General features: G+C 39.9%; 1 protein-coding gene across 2 annotated transcripts; it reads left to right on the top strand.

The window, feature by feature from the left end:
* The first annotated feature begins 6,990 nt into the window (after positions 1 to 6,990).
* clpp (caseinolytic mitochondrial matrix peptidase proteolytic subunit) lies at positions 6,991 to 13,606 on the top strand. Of its 2 annotated transcripts, none has more exons than XM_026166024.2 (7): positions 6,991 to 7,163; positions 9,070 to 9,171; positions 9,579 to 9,650; positions 9,733 to 9,829; positions 11,084 to 11,271; positions 11,347 to 11,452; positions 12,891 to 13,606. In XM_026166024.2, exons 1-7 carry the CDS (start codon positions 7,152 to 7,154, stop codon positions 13,127 to 13,129), a joined length of 816 nt encoding a protein of 271 aa, XP_026021809.1. In that variant the 5' UTR covers positions 6,991 to 7,151; the 3' UTR covers positions 13,130 to 13,606. The 2 variants fall into 2 exon arrangements, with proteins under 2 accessions (XP_026021809.1, XP_026021810.1); XM_026166025.2 differs by having other exon boundaries at positions 7,027 to 7,163; positions 9,073 to 9,171.
* The last annotated feature ends 698 nt before the right edge of the window (positions 13,607 to 14,304 follow it).

The raw sequence follows: 14,304 nt of genomic DNA, 5'->3' as shown, positions 1-14,304 counted from the left end.
GCGTAAACACCATCGCGCAATACGGCATGTGAAATCAAATTTTATCATGGAGATTAAAATATATCTATTATTGACGATTTAAAAAAACAAACAAACCTTAAAAACCAAACGAAAACTGTACTTCTGCCCGACACCCACAGCTAGCTATTTGTTTTTAGGGTCTCTTTATCGCCATGTTACACAAGAGCAAACACGGTATCTCACCCCCCCTAACCACCATCGTCACCACCTGCACCCCCTCTCACTCACACACAGACACACGCCGTAATAGTAAAAACAAAACCTTTGATCAGCACCATAGAGATTAACCACAGACAGTAACACATTTTTCTAGCTCAGGTTATAAACTTACCAGCTTCTTCAACTAGACTAGTACAAGCTCAACACAGATTCAGCCCTACTAATATAACATAAAGACGACTGTAATGACTGTAAGCAGGCAACAGAGAGAAGCCCATTACCTGCAGGTGCTCTCCGACTGTATGGGGTCAGCGCACCACAAAACCACTGAGACTATCATTTCTAGTGGACCAGCTTCTAGATGTATTTGTGTGAGTGCATAGTTTCAACATATAAGAGAAGATAAGATAGAACTTTATTAATCCCTTGGGTGGATTCCTCTGGGAAATTCGGTAATATGAATGGGCACAGTGTTTCATAATTAAATAACCCATCAGAACTTTATTTTTTAGGCTTTGCTCGAGACCAAAGTCCTGGCCTTGTACTTTATTTGAACATCACTTTTTTGCTTTGGCTTTCTAAACATGATGAACTCCCTGAAAAACAAATTGTTGCATTGTTGAGTTTAACCAATTCATGGGTATTTTCCAAAAATGACCAAGAGCAGGGGCAGGAATTACAAGTAATATACGTATTTCCCAGCATGCATCAGCACTGCAACATCAACACTTCTCAGAAAAGGCACTTATTTTTAATCAATGGAGCATGAACTGATTGCTCGAACATCCGAAATGCAGATTCTCAAGAAGAGCCTGCAACAAGAAAAATAAAGTTAGACTTTGGTTCAGAAGATAGAAGTGCAACTTAAACATACAGCGGAACTCTAATCCAATAATCCAGGTGAGTAAAACGCAGAGAGTTGATTCAGCTCATCTGGACACGTTTTCAGTGAGAGAAACGTGTCATCACTCATCTGAGTTTCAGCTTACTGCAGGTTTCCCCAACCTTCTAAACACTGCTGATGCACAGTGAGTGACACAGGCATCGCAGGCTAACATGGAGCCACAGGCTCAGTTTTAGGCCTGTTAACGTCATGACCACCGATCAATGGCGACGAGTACTATTCATGATAGTGATTCATTAACTCTTGCGTCCGCTTCCCCATTTCCATGATAGCCATTAGCTTTTCACATCCTAAACACTGACCACTACATTATTAATAATGTATAAACATAGTACATCTTCATTTTTTGAAGATATCTTTTGTGTATTTTGTATTACATTTTTAAAAAACGGAGAAAGCAAACGGAAAGGAAACAAAGTACATACAGATTGTTAGGGTAATAATTTAATGTGATACATGCATAGTAGCAATTAAATGACAGTGCAAGCAACAGTAGGTGTAAAAAACACAAGGGCCCATATCTGGCACATTTCATTACACTGTAAATAAAGTCACCATAAAACATTTGCTGTTCTTTATGTTATGATATGAATTCAAATACATTTTAGAGAGAGCTTTCTGACACAAACTGATGGCTGGTCATTTGTGTAGTACGCTCCGTGTCCAATGAGCTTCATTTATGCTCAGTTAGTTCCTTCATATCTGAATTAACTCGTGGTCATTTTCAGTGGTAAAAATAGATGATTACAGACAGTCAGCTTCTGACTGATGATGGGAATACATGCGTTAAACTCAGTTGTTCAGAAATTGAGTTATATTGAATGTTTTCATCTAGTGCTTGAAAGAATTGACAAAAAATGAATATATAAATAAAGAAATAAAGATTAAAACGATTGTTTTACACCTGTTCTGGACATAGACTAAAGATAAATGGAGCCAGTGTGATGTTGCTCAGTGGGTTTGTTTGAAGTTATATTTGGATGAGAGTGTGACATGTTATTTACCAACACTAGCAGTTAGCTGCTCGTAGTGTTAAGTAACATAAAAAAATATTTGAATAGTCTGAGTAAACACATTTATTTCTGTTTTAAAGCAAACTAAATGACATTTGGAGCCAAGTGGTCATTAGAGGAACTTCTGTTTCTTGATTTTTAAAGTCTAGACTCTAAACTCTAGAGTCTAGAGGTTGCTGCTTGATCCTGGGAAACATCTATAAATGGGAATAAACTGCTTAGGTTTGTATTTTAAGGTGTAATTTTCATGGGAATTTTTCTAGTCATGTTGTTTTCAGCTGTGTGAGTTTTCATCCAGTTTAATTCAGTTGTATTTTATTTATATAGTGCCAAATACAATTGCACATCCACTGATAATGACTGTTAAAAATGTTATTCCACAGGTCTTCAAAACAGAAATGCAGAATGCAGAAACACACAAATAATTAAAATAAGATTGGCTAAATGTTTCACCTGAAATCATTATCATTTAATCAACTCCCTCACTGACTAGGTCTTCGTTATCTTCAACAGTGGCGGCGCACATGACAGAAATCCACGTTAGAACAATGAGGAGACTGCCTGAATGCACTCTACGGATCTACAAAGAGAACAAGTAGATTTAGCTCAGAGGGATACATCTTGTGCTCTAATAAATAACAAGCTTATTGTTTAGCATTTCCAAAATTAAAAGAGCACAAATATATATATAAAAACTCATACCTCAGAGGAGGACACATGACTTGGGAGGCCGGAAAGGATTGTCACTGGAGGGCACCCCGGTGAGGAGAGGGTCTTTGTGGGCATTTTGCAAACAGAAGTTTTTCAGTTCTGCAGCAGCCTGAGAAACCTGAAAGCAAGTGTTAGTGTTAACTAATAAGTACTATAACTAAAAGAAGAGTGCTACAATAACTCCTCAGAAATATTCACAGTATGTGATGTGGAGTTTTGGTTGTTTTTGTTTTGTTGGCATATCCCAAATAGCACAGTAAACACAGTGGAGGCCGTGTCACAGTCTGGGGCTGGATTTATCTAATGGTGTTGAGAATCGTATCAAAACTAACAGAATTATGGACACAGAAAAGTAAAAGCCAGACTTTGATTTATTATGTAGTACCACTTGTAAAGCGACTGATCAATGAGCCCAAACACACTGCCAACGCAGTAAAAAGGATAGCTAAATAAAACACACTCACACACACTGAAGCTATGTGGGATCATCCTGACAGAGAATGGAACAAAAACCAGCAAACATCCAAAGAAGAACTGTTTTTAGAAAATCTTGGAGAACCTTTCCTGAAGATTACTAATTAAAAAAAAGTACAGACTGTATTGAAGAATAGATGTGATCACATAAAATGTTGATTTTCAAGCTTGTCAGAATTTTACAAACTCTGATTTTGCATTATATAAAAGTGAAGTCCTAGCCAAATATAAATAAGTGAGAGGTGGCTCAGGACTTCTGCACAGTACTGTACATGCTGTCAATAGACATGGAATTGTCATTTCCTTTTCCAATAAATAGGTATTGCACACTTTACTAAGCATACCTGTTCAACTGCTTGTTAATGCAAATATCTAATCAGCCAATCACATGGCACTTGAGGTGCCATGTGATTGCAAAATGCATGTGTAATGCATTTTGGATGTTACACTTTGTGATTTTGCCCACATTTGTTTTGCTTATCAAAATATTTAAAGTTAAAAAACACTGATGCCAGTTTCCATTGCATGAGCTTGAAAATCATCTGCAAGTTGTTTCTGACACAGTGTGAGGTCCTGTTTCATGTGGATTTCCTGTGAGCCCCTCAGCCTTGTGCTTGGTCCCCAATACCCCAGTTTAACACAGAAACCATAAGAAAATGTTGCAAAACTTACAAAACTAACATCACAAATTAAATTCTTCTGTGTGTGTTTTGGTTTTCGGACTGTAACAAATTACAAGAACTTGTCTGCTGAATGAAACTGTTGTGTGATTTCTTTTAATTCACCAAACACAGACACACTTGAAACTGGTCTGACTTCTGTTCTAAAATAAGTAGCCACCCAACAATCAGTCCAGTCACGCAGCACCACAATTAACAAAGCTGCCACTGTGTTTGCTCCTACAGAAAAGTCTGTTTTGCTACCATTTCCACTGCACACCAAGAGATGACACTGTGAATGGCTTTCAAAACACGCTAACATGGGAATGAATAAAATATAGGTTATTGCAGTGGTGTGCGTATCAGGTCGTTTGATGTCCTTTGTGAATGCAGGAATAAATAATTCAATAATTCATTTTAGTGAGTGTATAGGCTGTATACTTTTAACAAGAGCAAACACAGAACACTTATTGAAACACTGAAATAGCTTTTGAATTTTAATGTTCCCACTTTGACGCTAATTGACAGATTAATTAGCTGCGTCGGGCGCCACGTTAAGCTTAGGTTGTGCTTCAGGGCGGGAGTCACGCGCAGGCAGCGGAGTAATAAAGTGTTGAGTTCAGCTGTGAAGCGAGGTGAGCTTACCTTTATCCGGCGGACGCTGGCCTCCAGACGAAGCTGTTTCACTGCCTTCTGAGCGATGACTAAACTGCTGTTGGCGGCGCTGTTGTTCGACATGATTGAATCCAAGTAACAGAGTGAGGGGGCAAGTAGACAACTGCACTTATGTTCCAAGTTTGGGCTGTAGGAAAGTACATCTTCCGGTCCAAGCTTTCAAAATAAAAATCCTGTTCGTGTTCATGACTGAAAAAGTATTTGGACCATTCAGTTAAAAAATATATATATATAATACTCCATTATAACACAGTAATAAACTTTCGTTTTCTGACAGTGTTACAAAGTTGCTGCTTCCATGACTAAATAAAACAAAAGAGTGAAATAAAATAAAAATAAAATGACTTTAGGCTCATGTAGGAAGTAAAGACAACACATCACAGAAATTGTAATACAAATTGTATAGAAAAGGTTTAATCTTTAAAAACACACTGTCATGGTCCTGGTTTGGTGACCCAGCCTTTGTGTTTAGCTCTTTAGTTCTGTGTCTTCGGCAGGACATGATCATAGTGCCACCAAGCTTCCCTGGGACACTGACAGAATGTGCTGGAAATTTCCCATTCGATGAGTCTTCTTCCTTACCCAACCAGTAGGTGTGATAGAGGGGTGTGGAGCTTACTCTGTGACATCCTCCAGATATCTGCACAGCTGAAGCACCTGTTCACTTTCAGAGACTCCATGGGTTGACTTCCTTTCTGCTTATTTACGGTCAAGAAATGGTGCTTTATGGGGCTTCATGTAGCCCCTGAGGTAAGTTGAATAGAAACCCACTTGTGTTGCAGTCTTTCCTGCTGGCAGATGGCCTTTCCTAGTCATCCACCAGCCTTTCCCAGTTGTCACCTGTCCTTTTGAAGAGGTCACTGGTTTCCAAGAGTGCTCAGATTCTTTTACAGGCGTGATGTTTCTCCTGCTCTAAGCCTGTGCACTTGCTCTGCCAACAAGGGTCAGCTGCACGGTTGTCAGCTGCACGGTCATCAGCCGGAGGCTAAGAGCATTGGATGTTTTGCTCCCTATCTCAGTACATCTCCCAGTGGCGAGGCAGGGACACAGTTTGAAAACCATAAAATTGTATTTCTGCACTCACAAGGGGATTTCCTGTGAAAGTCACATGCAACAGGTCTTATGTAGCAATGAATCCAAATTTGAAAATTTTGGTGCAAAGCATCCCAGTATTTGTATCGGGGCCATCAGTAGTGAGGTTCAGCAGTGATTGTCTTCTGTGCAAAACACAATGGAGGCTATGTCATAGTTTGGGGCTGAAATTTCAGCTAGTGGTGTTGGGGATCTTATCAAAATAGATGGAATTATGGTCACAGAAAACTGGCATCAGATTATGAGATAACATCCATTACCATTTGGAAAGTATATGATTAGCAACAGCCTAATTTTTAAACATGACAGTAATTTCAAACACATTCCCAGAGTAAACACAAAGTGCAGCACTCAGTTATGGACTGGCTCCTTCAGAACCTCGATATAAACATACTGAAGCAGTGTACGATCATCTTCATAGAGAACAAAACAAAAGCTTGACAACATTCAAAGAAAGGGCTTTGGAATATCTTTCAATGAGCCTGCAAAACTCCCAGAAAGTTGAGTCTGCTTATACACATGTAGTGTTTTTAGTGGGAGAAACATTTTGTCACTCATCTGAGTGACTTCTTCAGGTCATATTGACATTAGACTGCTTAAACAGAGAGCATGCATTGAAAAATAACTGAAAATCAGCATTTACTGACTTTCAAGCTCATTAGAATTGTGCAAACTCTGTTTTTGCCTTATATACTGTATTTCTATATAAACTGACACATTATCAATACATCACTGGACCTGAGGCTCGGGTTCTAGAGTGGGTGTAGCAATGTTTTGAATGCATCCATCAGAGTTTGAGTGTATTTGTGTGGGAATATTAGATAAAAGTGCTTGTGTATAGATAAAAATACTGAATGAATGCGTGTGTCAAAGTACTAAAAGAGATTTGCAGTAGAACCCACTTTGAGTGCTAAAACTGAGTAGAAAGGTGCTGTGTAAGTACCAGTCCGTTTACCTCTATCCTATTATCCTAGCAAAATATGACTCAATACTTTTGTACAGTACTGTACAACAAAGCACAAATTATTCTAATTAATTAATCTAACTAAACTAATTTCAAACGAAGGCTCTTAAATACTTGGTGCCTGATTTTTCACTAATTTGCCTCTTCCTAATCCTCACCATTATTATTTAACACGTGCTTCCTCTTCATACTATATAGATTTGTAGCTGGACTAAGTGCCTCTGAATGGAACTCTTTTTTCTTTTAGGTGCTCACGAAGTTTGAGGAAACAGCGTTAGCCGGGTTAAACGCACCATTGCGTGGTTTGCCAACTGACAGACGAAGAAAGCCAGCACGATGAGGTTGGTCAGCAGGTGGCGGTATAGCACCTCCAAACCCGTTGGATAAGTGCCAATAAACCCAAAGGAAGAAGAAGTTGAAATTGGTTCCGGAGGAGCTCCGGGGTCACACAGGAAAGCTAAACCCTAAAATCCTTCAAAATGCTGTTACGAGTGAGTACTGAAAACCTTTCCAGTAAGCTTGACTGTCCGCAGACGACACATCACAAACTGGTTATATGTGTACTCGGCGGTTTGTGCTGTTATTCTGTCGTGTTGATGATGTTAGCTAACAGCTTGTGTGACATAAGTCTGATGGCATCACCTTTAACTTCCTAAGACTCGAACTCTTCCACGACATGCATTTTTAATTTCTCTTTGATATTTAGGCATATTGGGACTCGATGAATGTAAAAACAAAGAATTACCAGATTTTTTTTTTTACCTTATTTTTAAGAAAAATGAGAGCCACATATGAGGATATTTGTTTAAAATTTCGATAGAACAGTAGCAGTATAATGTCCTCGTAAGTGGATATCAGGCCCTTGTAGAGCAAAATTGAGTATTTTGGTCTAAATAACCCAAAATGTGATGTCCACATATGTGGACGCCAGGTCCTAGGAGGTTAAAGCTGCCAGCTCTGTACGCTAACAGCACTGAGGATCACAGAGAGCCCGATCAGCAAACACAACGAGCTTAAAAGCAGTTTGTGGGGCTTTCTCCCCACACGGTGCTTCTTTAGTTTTTTTAGTTTGTATTATTGTTATTATTATTTGATTGTACAAAGAGTGTTCAAAATAGTCGTATGAAAAAAAGTTTCAACTCATGATCAGAATTCTATGAGCAAATTCTCTCTGGATTATTTTTTAGTCCGAGGACAGCTGTGAACTTATGAACATGTTTGCTCCTTAAGCAATTTTAGTCTGTCACTTAAAAACAAACTAGTGCTGAAAACATCCCTTAGAGATGTTGGCCTTTATTCACATGATGCATATGGTCACACATAGTGTCATGCACTTGCTGCAGATTTGACAGCTGCACATTCATGATATGAATCTCTGTTACGTCCCAAAGTGCTCTGTTAGACTGAGATCTTGTGACTCATTTGAGTGCAGTGAATCCATCGTCGTGTTCACGAAACCAGTCTGAGATCATGCTGGAAGCAGCGATTAAGATGGGCAGATCATAAAAGGCTGTACATGGTTACTTCTGCCCTATAAATGATGCTTAGTTAGTATTAAAGGGGCCAAAATGTTCACTGAAAGTATCGTCCACACCATTATACCAGTTTGACCAGTTTATACAAAGCAGGATGGAGATATGCTTTTATGTTGTTTACACCATATTCAGACTCTACCATCTAAATGTCTCAGCAGAAATGAAGACCCAACAAACCGGGCAAAGTTTTTTCCCTGTCTCAGCTAGGACTGAGCCATGCTTGACACTAGGTGGCAACAGCAGTCTGTAAATGAGAGATGAGATGAGATAGCCTTTATTTGTCAGTTGCAGGTCTTTGGCCACAACCAAGATGACAGACCTTGCCGACCGTACATACAATACACAAACATCACATTGGGGAGACAGGTCAGGCTAGGTAGCGAGGAAAAAAACATCGAAATGTGTAACACAAAATGATAATACGGGAATGCACAGATATCAACACACCATAGCACAATAAACACAGACAAGCAACATGGGAAAGAGTTCCAGTGTGTACATCTGATCTGGGACCGCTGCAATCTTTCGACTGCGCCTCCAACTGACCCGATGGCCACATCAGAGGGGAGGTAAGCGTTGGAGGTGGCGTTGGATCCGGGGTAGGGAGGGTGATGCGTCGGTGAGTGCTTATCAGTATCAGTATATGTATGTGTGTGCGTGTCCATAGTTCAGCTGAGACAGTGTCCTTCGCCCTGCCAGGCTAAGTAAACAGTGTTCCAGCCAACCCAGGTGGCCTTGTAGGGAATGGGAAGGAACAAACTAAACACAGTCGTTATCAAATGTCTGGAAACTGCAGTTACTGAACTTTTGGGAGTGTTGTTGATCCTATATCTTGGGAGGATTTTTTTTGTCTGTCTTTCAGCAGGTGTTGCGTATCGGTTCTTTGACACTGACACACAGCAGATCCATCCACCACAGTTCCATATGCCGGACTCCACTCATACCCATAGTCGTGGAGCAGACGGTGAGTGTGATCATTTGAACGGCTGAAGCAGGACTTTCTGTGTTTAGTAGAAGTGTATATACAGTCAGTATAGAGGTGTATATACAATATAAATACATGATTGTTTCTTTTCTCCTGCAAACAAAAATGTTGCACAAAAAGAATTTAAACAGGTGTGAATCATGAAGATTTAGGATGAGAGAATTTTTGTTTGCTTGGCAAAGCAAAGACAGACATCTGTATAAGTGGCTTTATTCCTGCTAATATCGATGTAAAAACATGAATTTGTGTTGCGGCAGCATATTTGTGAACCTTCTGTATGAATTTGAGATACTGTGCTGTTCAGACCTGTAATCCACAGAGAACATCTTTGTCATTTGATTTAAAATCCTCTCCTTTTGTTTCGTTTTTTGTTTGTTTTGTTTCAGGGGAGAGGTGAACGAGCATATGACATCTACTCTCGCCTCCTGAGAGAGAGAATCATATGTGTAATGGGTCCTGTAAGTGTCTTCCTGAAGATTTTTGGAAACATGTTTTCAGAGTGATTTATATTCAAGCTCTTTCTCTTCCCCGTCTGCTCAGATCGATGACTCCATAGCCAGTCTGGTTATAGCCCAGCTGCTCTTCCTACAGTCAGAAAGCAACAACAAGCCCATCCACATGTACATCAACAGTCCTGGTATGACATAATCAAAACGAAGAGTTCCAATCTGAGTATTTTGCTGTGAGGTTTATTGATAAACTTTATGAAAAGAAGGATGAAGGAATGAGACATTTCACCGTCATGAAAATGAAACAGCAAAGAACTTGTTAGAGCACTACTTTTTCATTTCTGATCCACAGAGAAAGGCTGAGCTGCGTCAGTGTTACAGTAAACCACTGCTGACTGCGAGAGTACTCGCACTAACTATCAATATTTTCTCGTATATTTGTGTCATTGTGCTAAGGCTCACTCAGCACCTACAAGAATTTGTATTTTGATTACAATTCTTTTGCCAAAAAGTAGTGCAGTTAAAACCTTTAAAATTAACTATAATTTTTTATTGCTTATTCAAAATATTGATGTTTTTAATCGCAGTATTTATAAAGTAACACTTTCTTGATTTGTAGTAACAGAAGCAAAACCAGCTGCTTCACTGGGACTTTCACAGGCTGCTGTCATTTTGTTTGTGACTGAAGCCTGTCGGTGTTTGTGGCCATGCTTCAGCTTTGGTCATTGCATGTATGCTTATGGTACAGTTTGTATTAAGTGCTGTAACACTGTTTGTGGGTGTGATGGTTGCACTAGCGTTGCATTGAAGTTAAAGTGGACCTGCTATATTCATTGTCAGCTCCATGTTTTACTTTTGGACTCTGTTAGAGTAGCTTTGCACGATTCACAATACAAAGTAATCTTGATTTATCTTATACTGGGCTTTGGTGCAGCCAGTTTGTCCATCAACAGTCAAAGAAGCAGTTCTAGCCCCGCCCCTTTAAGCCACCTTTCTTCTGATTGGCTGCCAAATAAAAAGTTTGAACAGCAGATGGGCAGAGCTTCCTTTTAGCCCCTCTCTTTGACAGCATGCATTCACGGCAATGGAGCTCAAAGGGATTACTATACATAGGGTGGCCTGATTTTTTTATTTTTTTTATTTTATTTATTTGTCTTTTTTAACGTTATCCATTTTTAAAAATGAGCATAAATTGCTTTTATTGTGATGAAACTTGAGGAAAAGCACAATACGCCCACTTCAGTATATTCCAAATATGGACATATAAGAGCAGCAGCAGATGATCTTGTGTTGTTGGTATCACACAGTCCAAATACTTTGTGATCTGAATCTCACAGATGAAATTTTATGCCTGACATAATTAACGTCTCTGTTGAATGCAGTGTATTTAAGTAAATGAGTAAATTCATGCAAAGACCGCTCTCATTCTGTCTCTTTTTAAGGTGGTGTGGTGACAGCAGGACTGGCCATTTATGACACCATGCAGTACATTCTGAATCCCATCTCCACCTGGTGTGTTGGCCAAGCGGCAAGCATGGGCAGCTTGCTCCTGGCAGCAGGAACGACAGGCATGAGGCATTCACTGCCCAATGCCCGCATCATGGTTCACCAGCCTTCAGGAGGGGCCAGAGTAAGTTAGTCTCTCTGTGAGTACTGGTCAGTTGGTGTAAAGAAGGGAATAACATTCAGTGTGCTGTGTGTCCAGGGTCAGGCCACTGACATTGCTATCCAGGCTGAAGAGATCCTGAAGCTGAAAAGACAGATCAACAACATCTACGCCAAACACACGGGCCAGTTACTGGAGACCATTGGTATGTTTGTGCAGCTCATTACCACAACACAGTACAAACTTAAAAGTAGGACAAAAGCAGCACAATGATTTCCCCCCTTTGCATGTTTCCTGGTGACAAAAAACTTGGATTTCAGACAAAGAAGGCTAATCCAGGCCTGGAGTGCACGTCTCAAGTTCGTGGCAATGTGTGACATGCAAATAACCAACCGTATATTATATATGGACGAGGGTGGCCATAATGTTTTATTCTGAAGAGTGTAGGACTTGCAGGTGTGATGAACATTAATATTTGGAATTCACAGAGGTGTTAGACATCATCTCAAATAGGGATGGGTATTGATAAGATTTTCACGATTCCGATTCCATTTTCGATTATGTTTAACGATTCGATTCTTTATCGATTCTTTTTTAAAAAAGGAGAACACTAAAGTCGATTAGCTCAGAACTTTGTTTTATGTCTTCTCTTTGAACAAGATAGAAATTTAGGAGTAGCATGGCCTTACAAACCCAACAGTGAGATCTTAAGAGATCCAGCCTATGGCTCTTCAATGGGGTGTCACAGGGTCCCCGGGGAAAAAAATGTAAAATAATAAAATAAATATTCTTCTGTAGCAATAACAAAGTATAACATAAATTATTCTGTAGCAATTACACAAGAATATCCAGTAATGTCCCTGCCTACAATTAAACACATTCACTTGCCGAAAATTGGGGACATCTGCTGTGGCAAATGGGTGCAAACCTTTGACCACAAACTTAGTCACTGCTAGGTGACATTTGTCTATCCTGGCCTGAAAGGAGACGCTACCGGCAGACTGCAGCGAGAACTGCCAGCATCTGAGCCAGCCAGACTCTGTCTCTCTCATCATGATCGCCTAAATGCACAGTAATGGCAGGTTTTGTGATAAGGCAGATCGCGCTAACATAATATGCACTGTTAGTTGATTATTTACCTGCCGCATTAACGGGAGAGGACGTGCAAACGTTACCGCTGCTGCTGGGTTGAGATTCACGAGTCCGGAGCGGAATTAAAAACACGACATTCATTTAAGGTCATCGCGTGTTTTGTGAGCAAATGCTTTTGCATATTCGTAGTGTTTCTTCCCTTAAATGAAATATCTACCTTGCAAGTATTGCAAGTTGCCCTGTTGTCATCCGTTCTCATAAAGTATAACCAAACTTTTGAGCGTTTGAGCCGCCATGTTTCCTGCCAGGTAAATGACGCTCCGCAACGTGGTGACGTCATTCGTGGCGACTGGAATCGATAAGGGAATCGTTTGCAAAAATGGCAAACAATTCCAAGGGATTGAAACAGTGGGAACCGGTTCTCAACAAGAACCGGTTTTCGATACCCATCCCTAATCTCAAAGAAACCGATTTTCATATGTATAAGGAGAGGAGGAAAGTTAGTTTAAAACATTTAAACTATAAAACGCTCATTTCTGTCCGACTTACAGAAAGTGTGATGGAAAGGGATCGCTACATGAGTCCCATGGAAGCACAGGACTTTGGCCTCATCGACCGGGTCCTGGTCCACCCACCACAGGCAGGGCAGGATGAGCCAGAGCTGGTGCAGAAAGAGCCGGCGGCAGCAGAAGCAGCAGCAGCAAGCCCCTCGCCCCAGCCAGAGTCCACAGATCCTGAGAAGGCCTCCCCTGGGACAAATCCACCCTCCTCATACAAACCAGAGCCATGAACGCACCACAGCAGAGCTGTCTGCTAGCTGCAAGATCATCTTCAGGAGTCAAGAGAGCAAGATCCAGCCTCCCCGTGTTTCTCCTCCACTCAGTAGTAGCTTACACATGAGCAGGACCCAAGCCAGCCTCATGTACAGTCATCACAGTAACGTCTTTTTATGATGGTGCTGTTTCCTTTTTTTTTTTTTTTTAACGTAATTTCTGTGAAAGAAATCTTCAAAGAAGTGATATTAAAACGTAGTTGATTTTTATAATTTATACCACAGGAAGGAAAGCAGTGTTTCATCTGGGTGGGCTTTGGTCCTTTCTCTATGGTGGCTGAGCTGTACTGTACATGAGCTTGTTTAGGGGGAAAGCTTAAGAGTACAGAGCCATCTGTTTCTCTCTCCTGGCTGATGTCCACTCGAGACCGGAGAGAACCTGATTTGATGACCTGATGCTTAATATTTGTAATAAATATGATCAGTTAAACATGACTCACAAAATGTGCTACTTCTTGATCCAGTAGTGTACTGTTAAGTTTTCAGCTGGAGGTTAAAGGCTGTGTTTGAAACTGTATTTTTATTTTTTATTAATTTTGTCACACCATGAAGCAAAGTTACATTATTCACATTACTTCACGAAAAACAGTGACAGAAACCATCTGGCTAAAACTGTACAGTTGTTAAAACGGCAACACTGTAACAAAATTACACATAACTATGCAGCACAGGAACAGGAAGACGGACACAGTTGACATTTAAGATGCGCGGCCATTTAACGCCACAGCATGTCGTCTACAACAACTGCAGATGTAAACTTACCACACAGTATCATCTTTTATTTCCATTAAGAAATTAGAGAAAAATTAATGTGTGCACAATAACACAACCAACCTCTAAATAAAAAAAAAATCTACATGAAATAATACAAGTTTTATCAGTTGATAGGTCAAAAAGGCAATTTTAGGAAGCATATGAAAATAAAGTGTAACAATTACTATTATAATTATGCTTAACATGTAACACCAAGTGTGTCATATTTGATAAATGAGCTTTTATGAGATGTCAGTGTACTTTTGGTTTCCCAACCAAAAAAGTAAATAAATAGGACAATGCATTTTTAAGCAATGAGTTGCACAAGTGTAGCAAAGATGAGACATTTCACCGTCATGAAAATGAAACCAGCATATGCT

The sequence above is a fragment of the Astatotilapia calliptera genome, chromosome 4 (assembly GCF_964374335.1).
Source record: "Astatotilapia calliptera chromosome 4, fAstCal68.1, whole genome shotgun sequence".
NCBI lineage: Eukaryota > Metazoa > Chordata > Actinopteri > Cichliformes > Cichlidae > Astatotilapia > Astatotilapia calliptera.
The sequence above is the reverse complement of the archived record's forward strand: the minus strand, read 5'-3'. Positions and strand labels throughout refer to the sequence as shown.

Excerpts from the sequence above, each read along its gene's own strand:
- clpp (XM_026166024.2), top strand. Across the intron at positions 9,651-9,732 it reads TCATATGTGTAATGGGTCCT|ATCGATGACTCCATAGCCAG; the intron begins GTAAGTGTCTTC and ends CCGTCTGCTCAG. Across the intron at positions 9,830-11,083 it reads CATGTACATCAACAGTCCTG|GTGGTGTGGTGACAGCAGGA; the intron begins GTATGACATAAT and ends TCTCTTTTTAAG.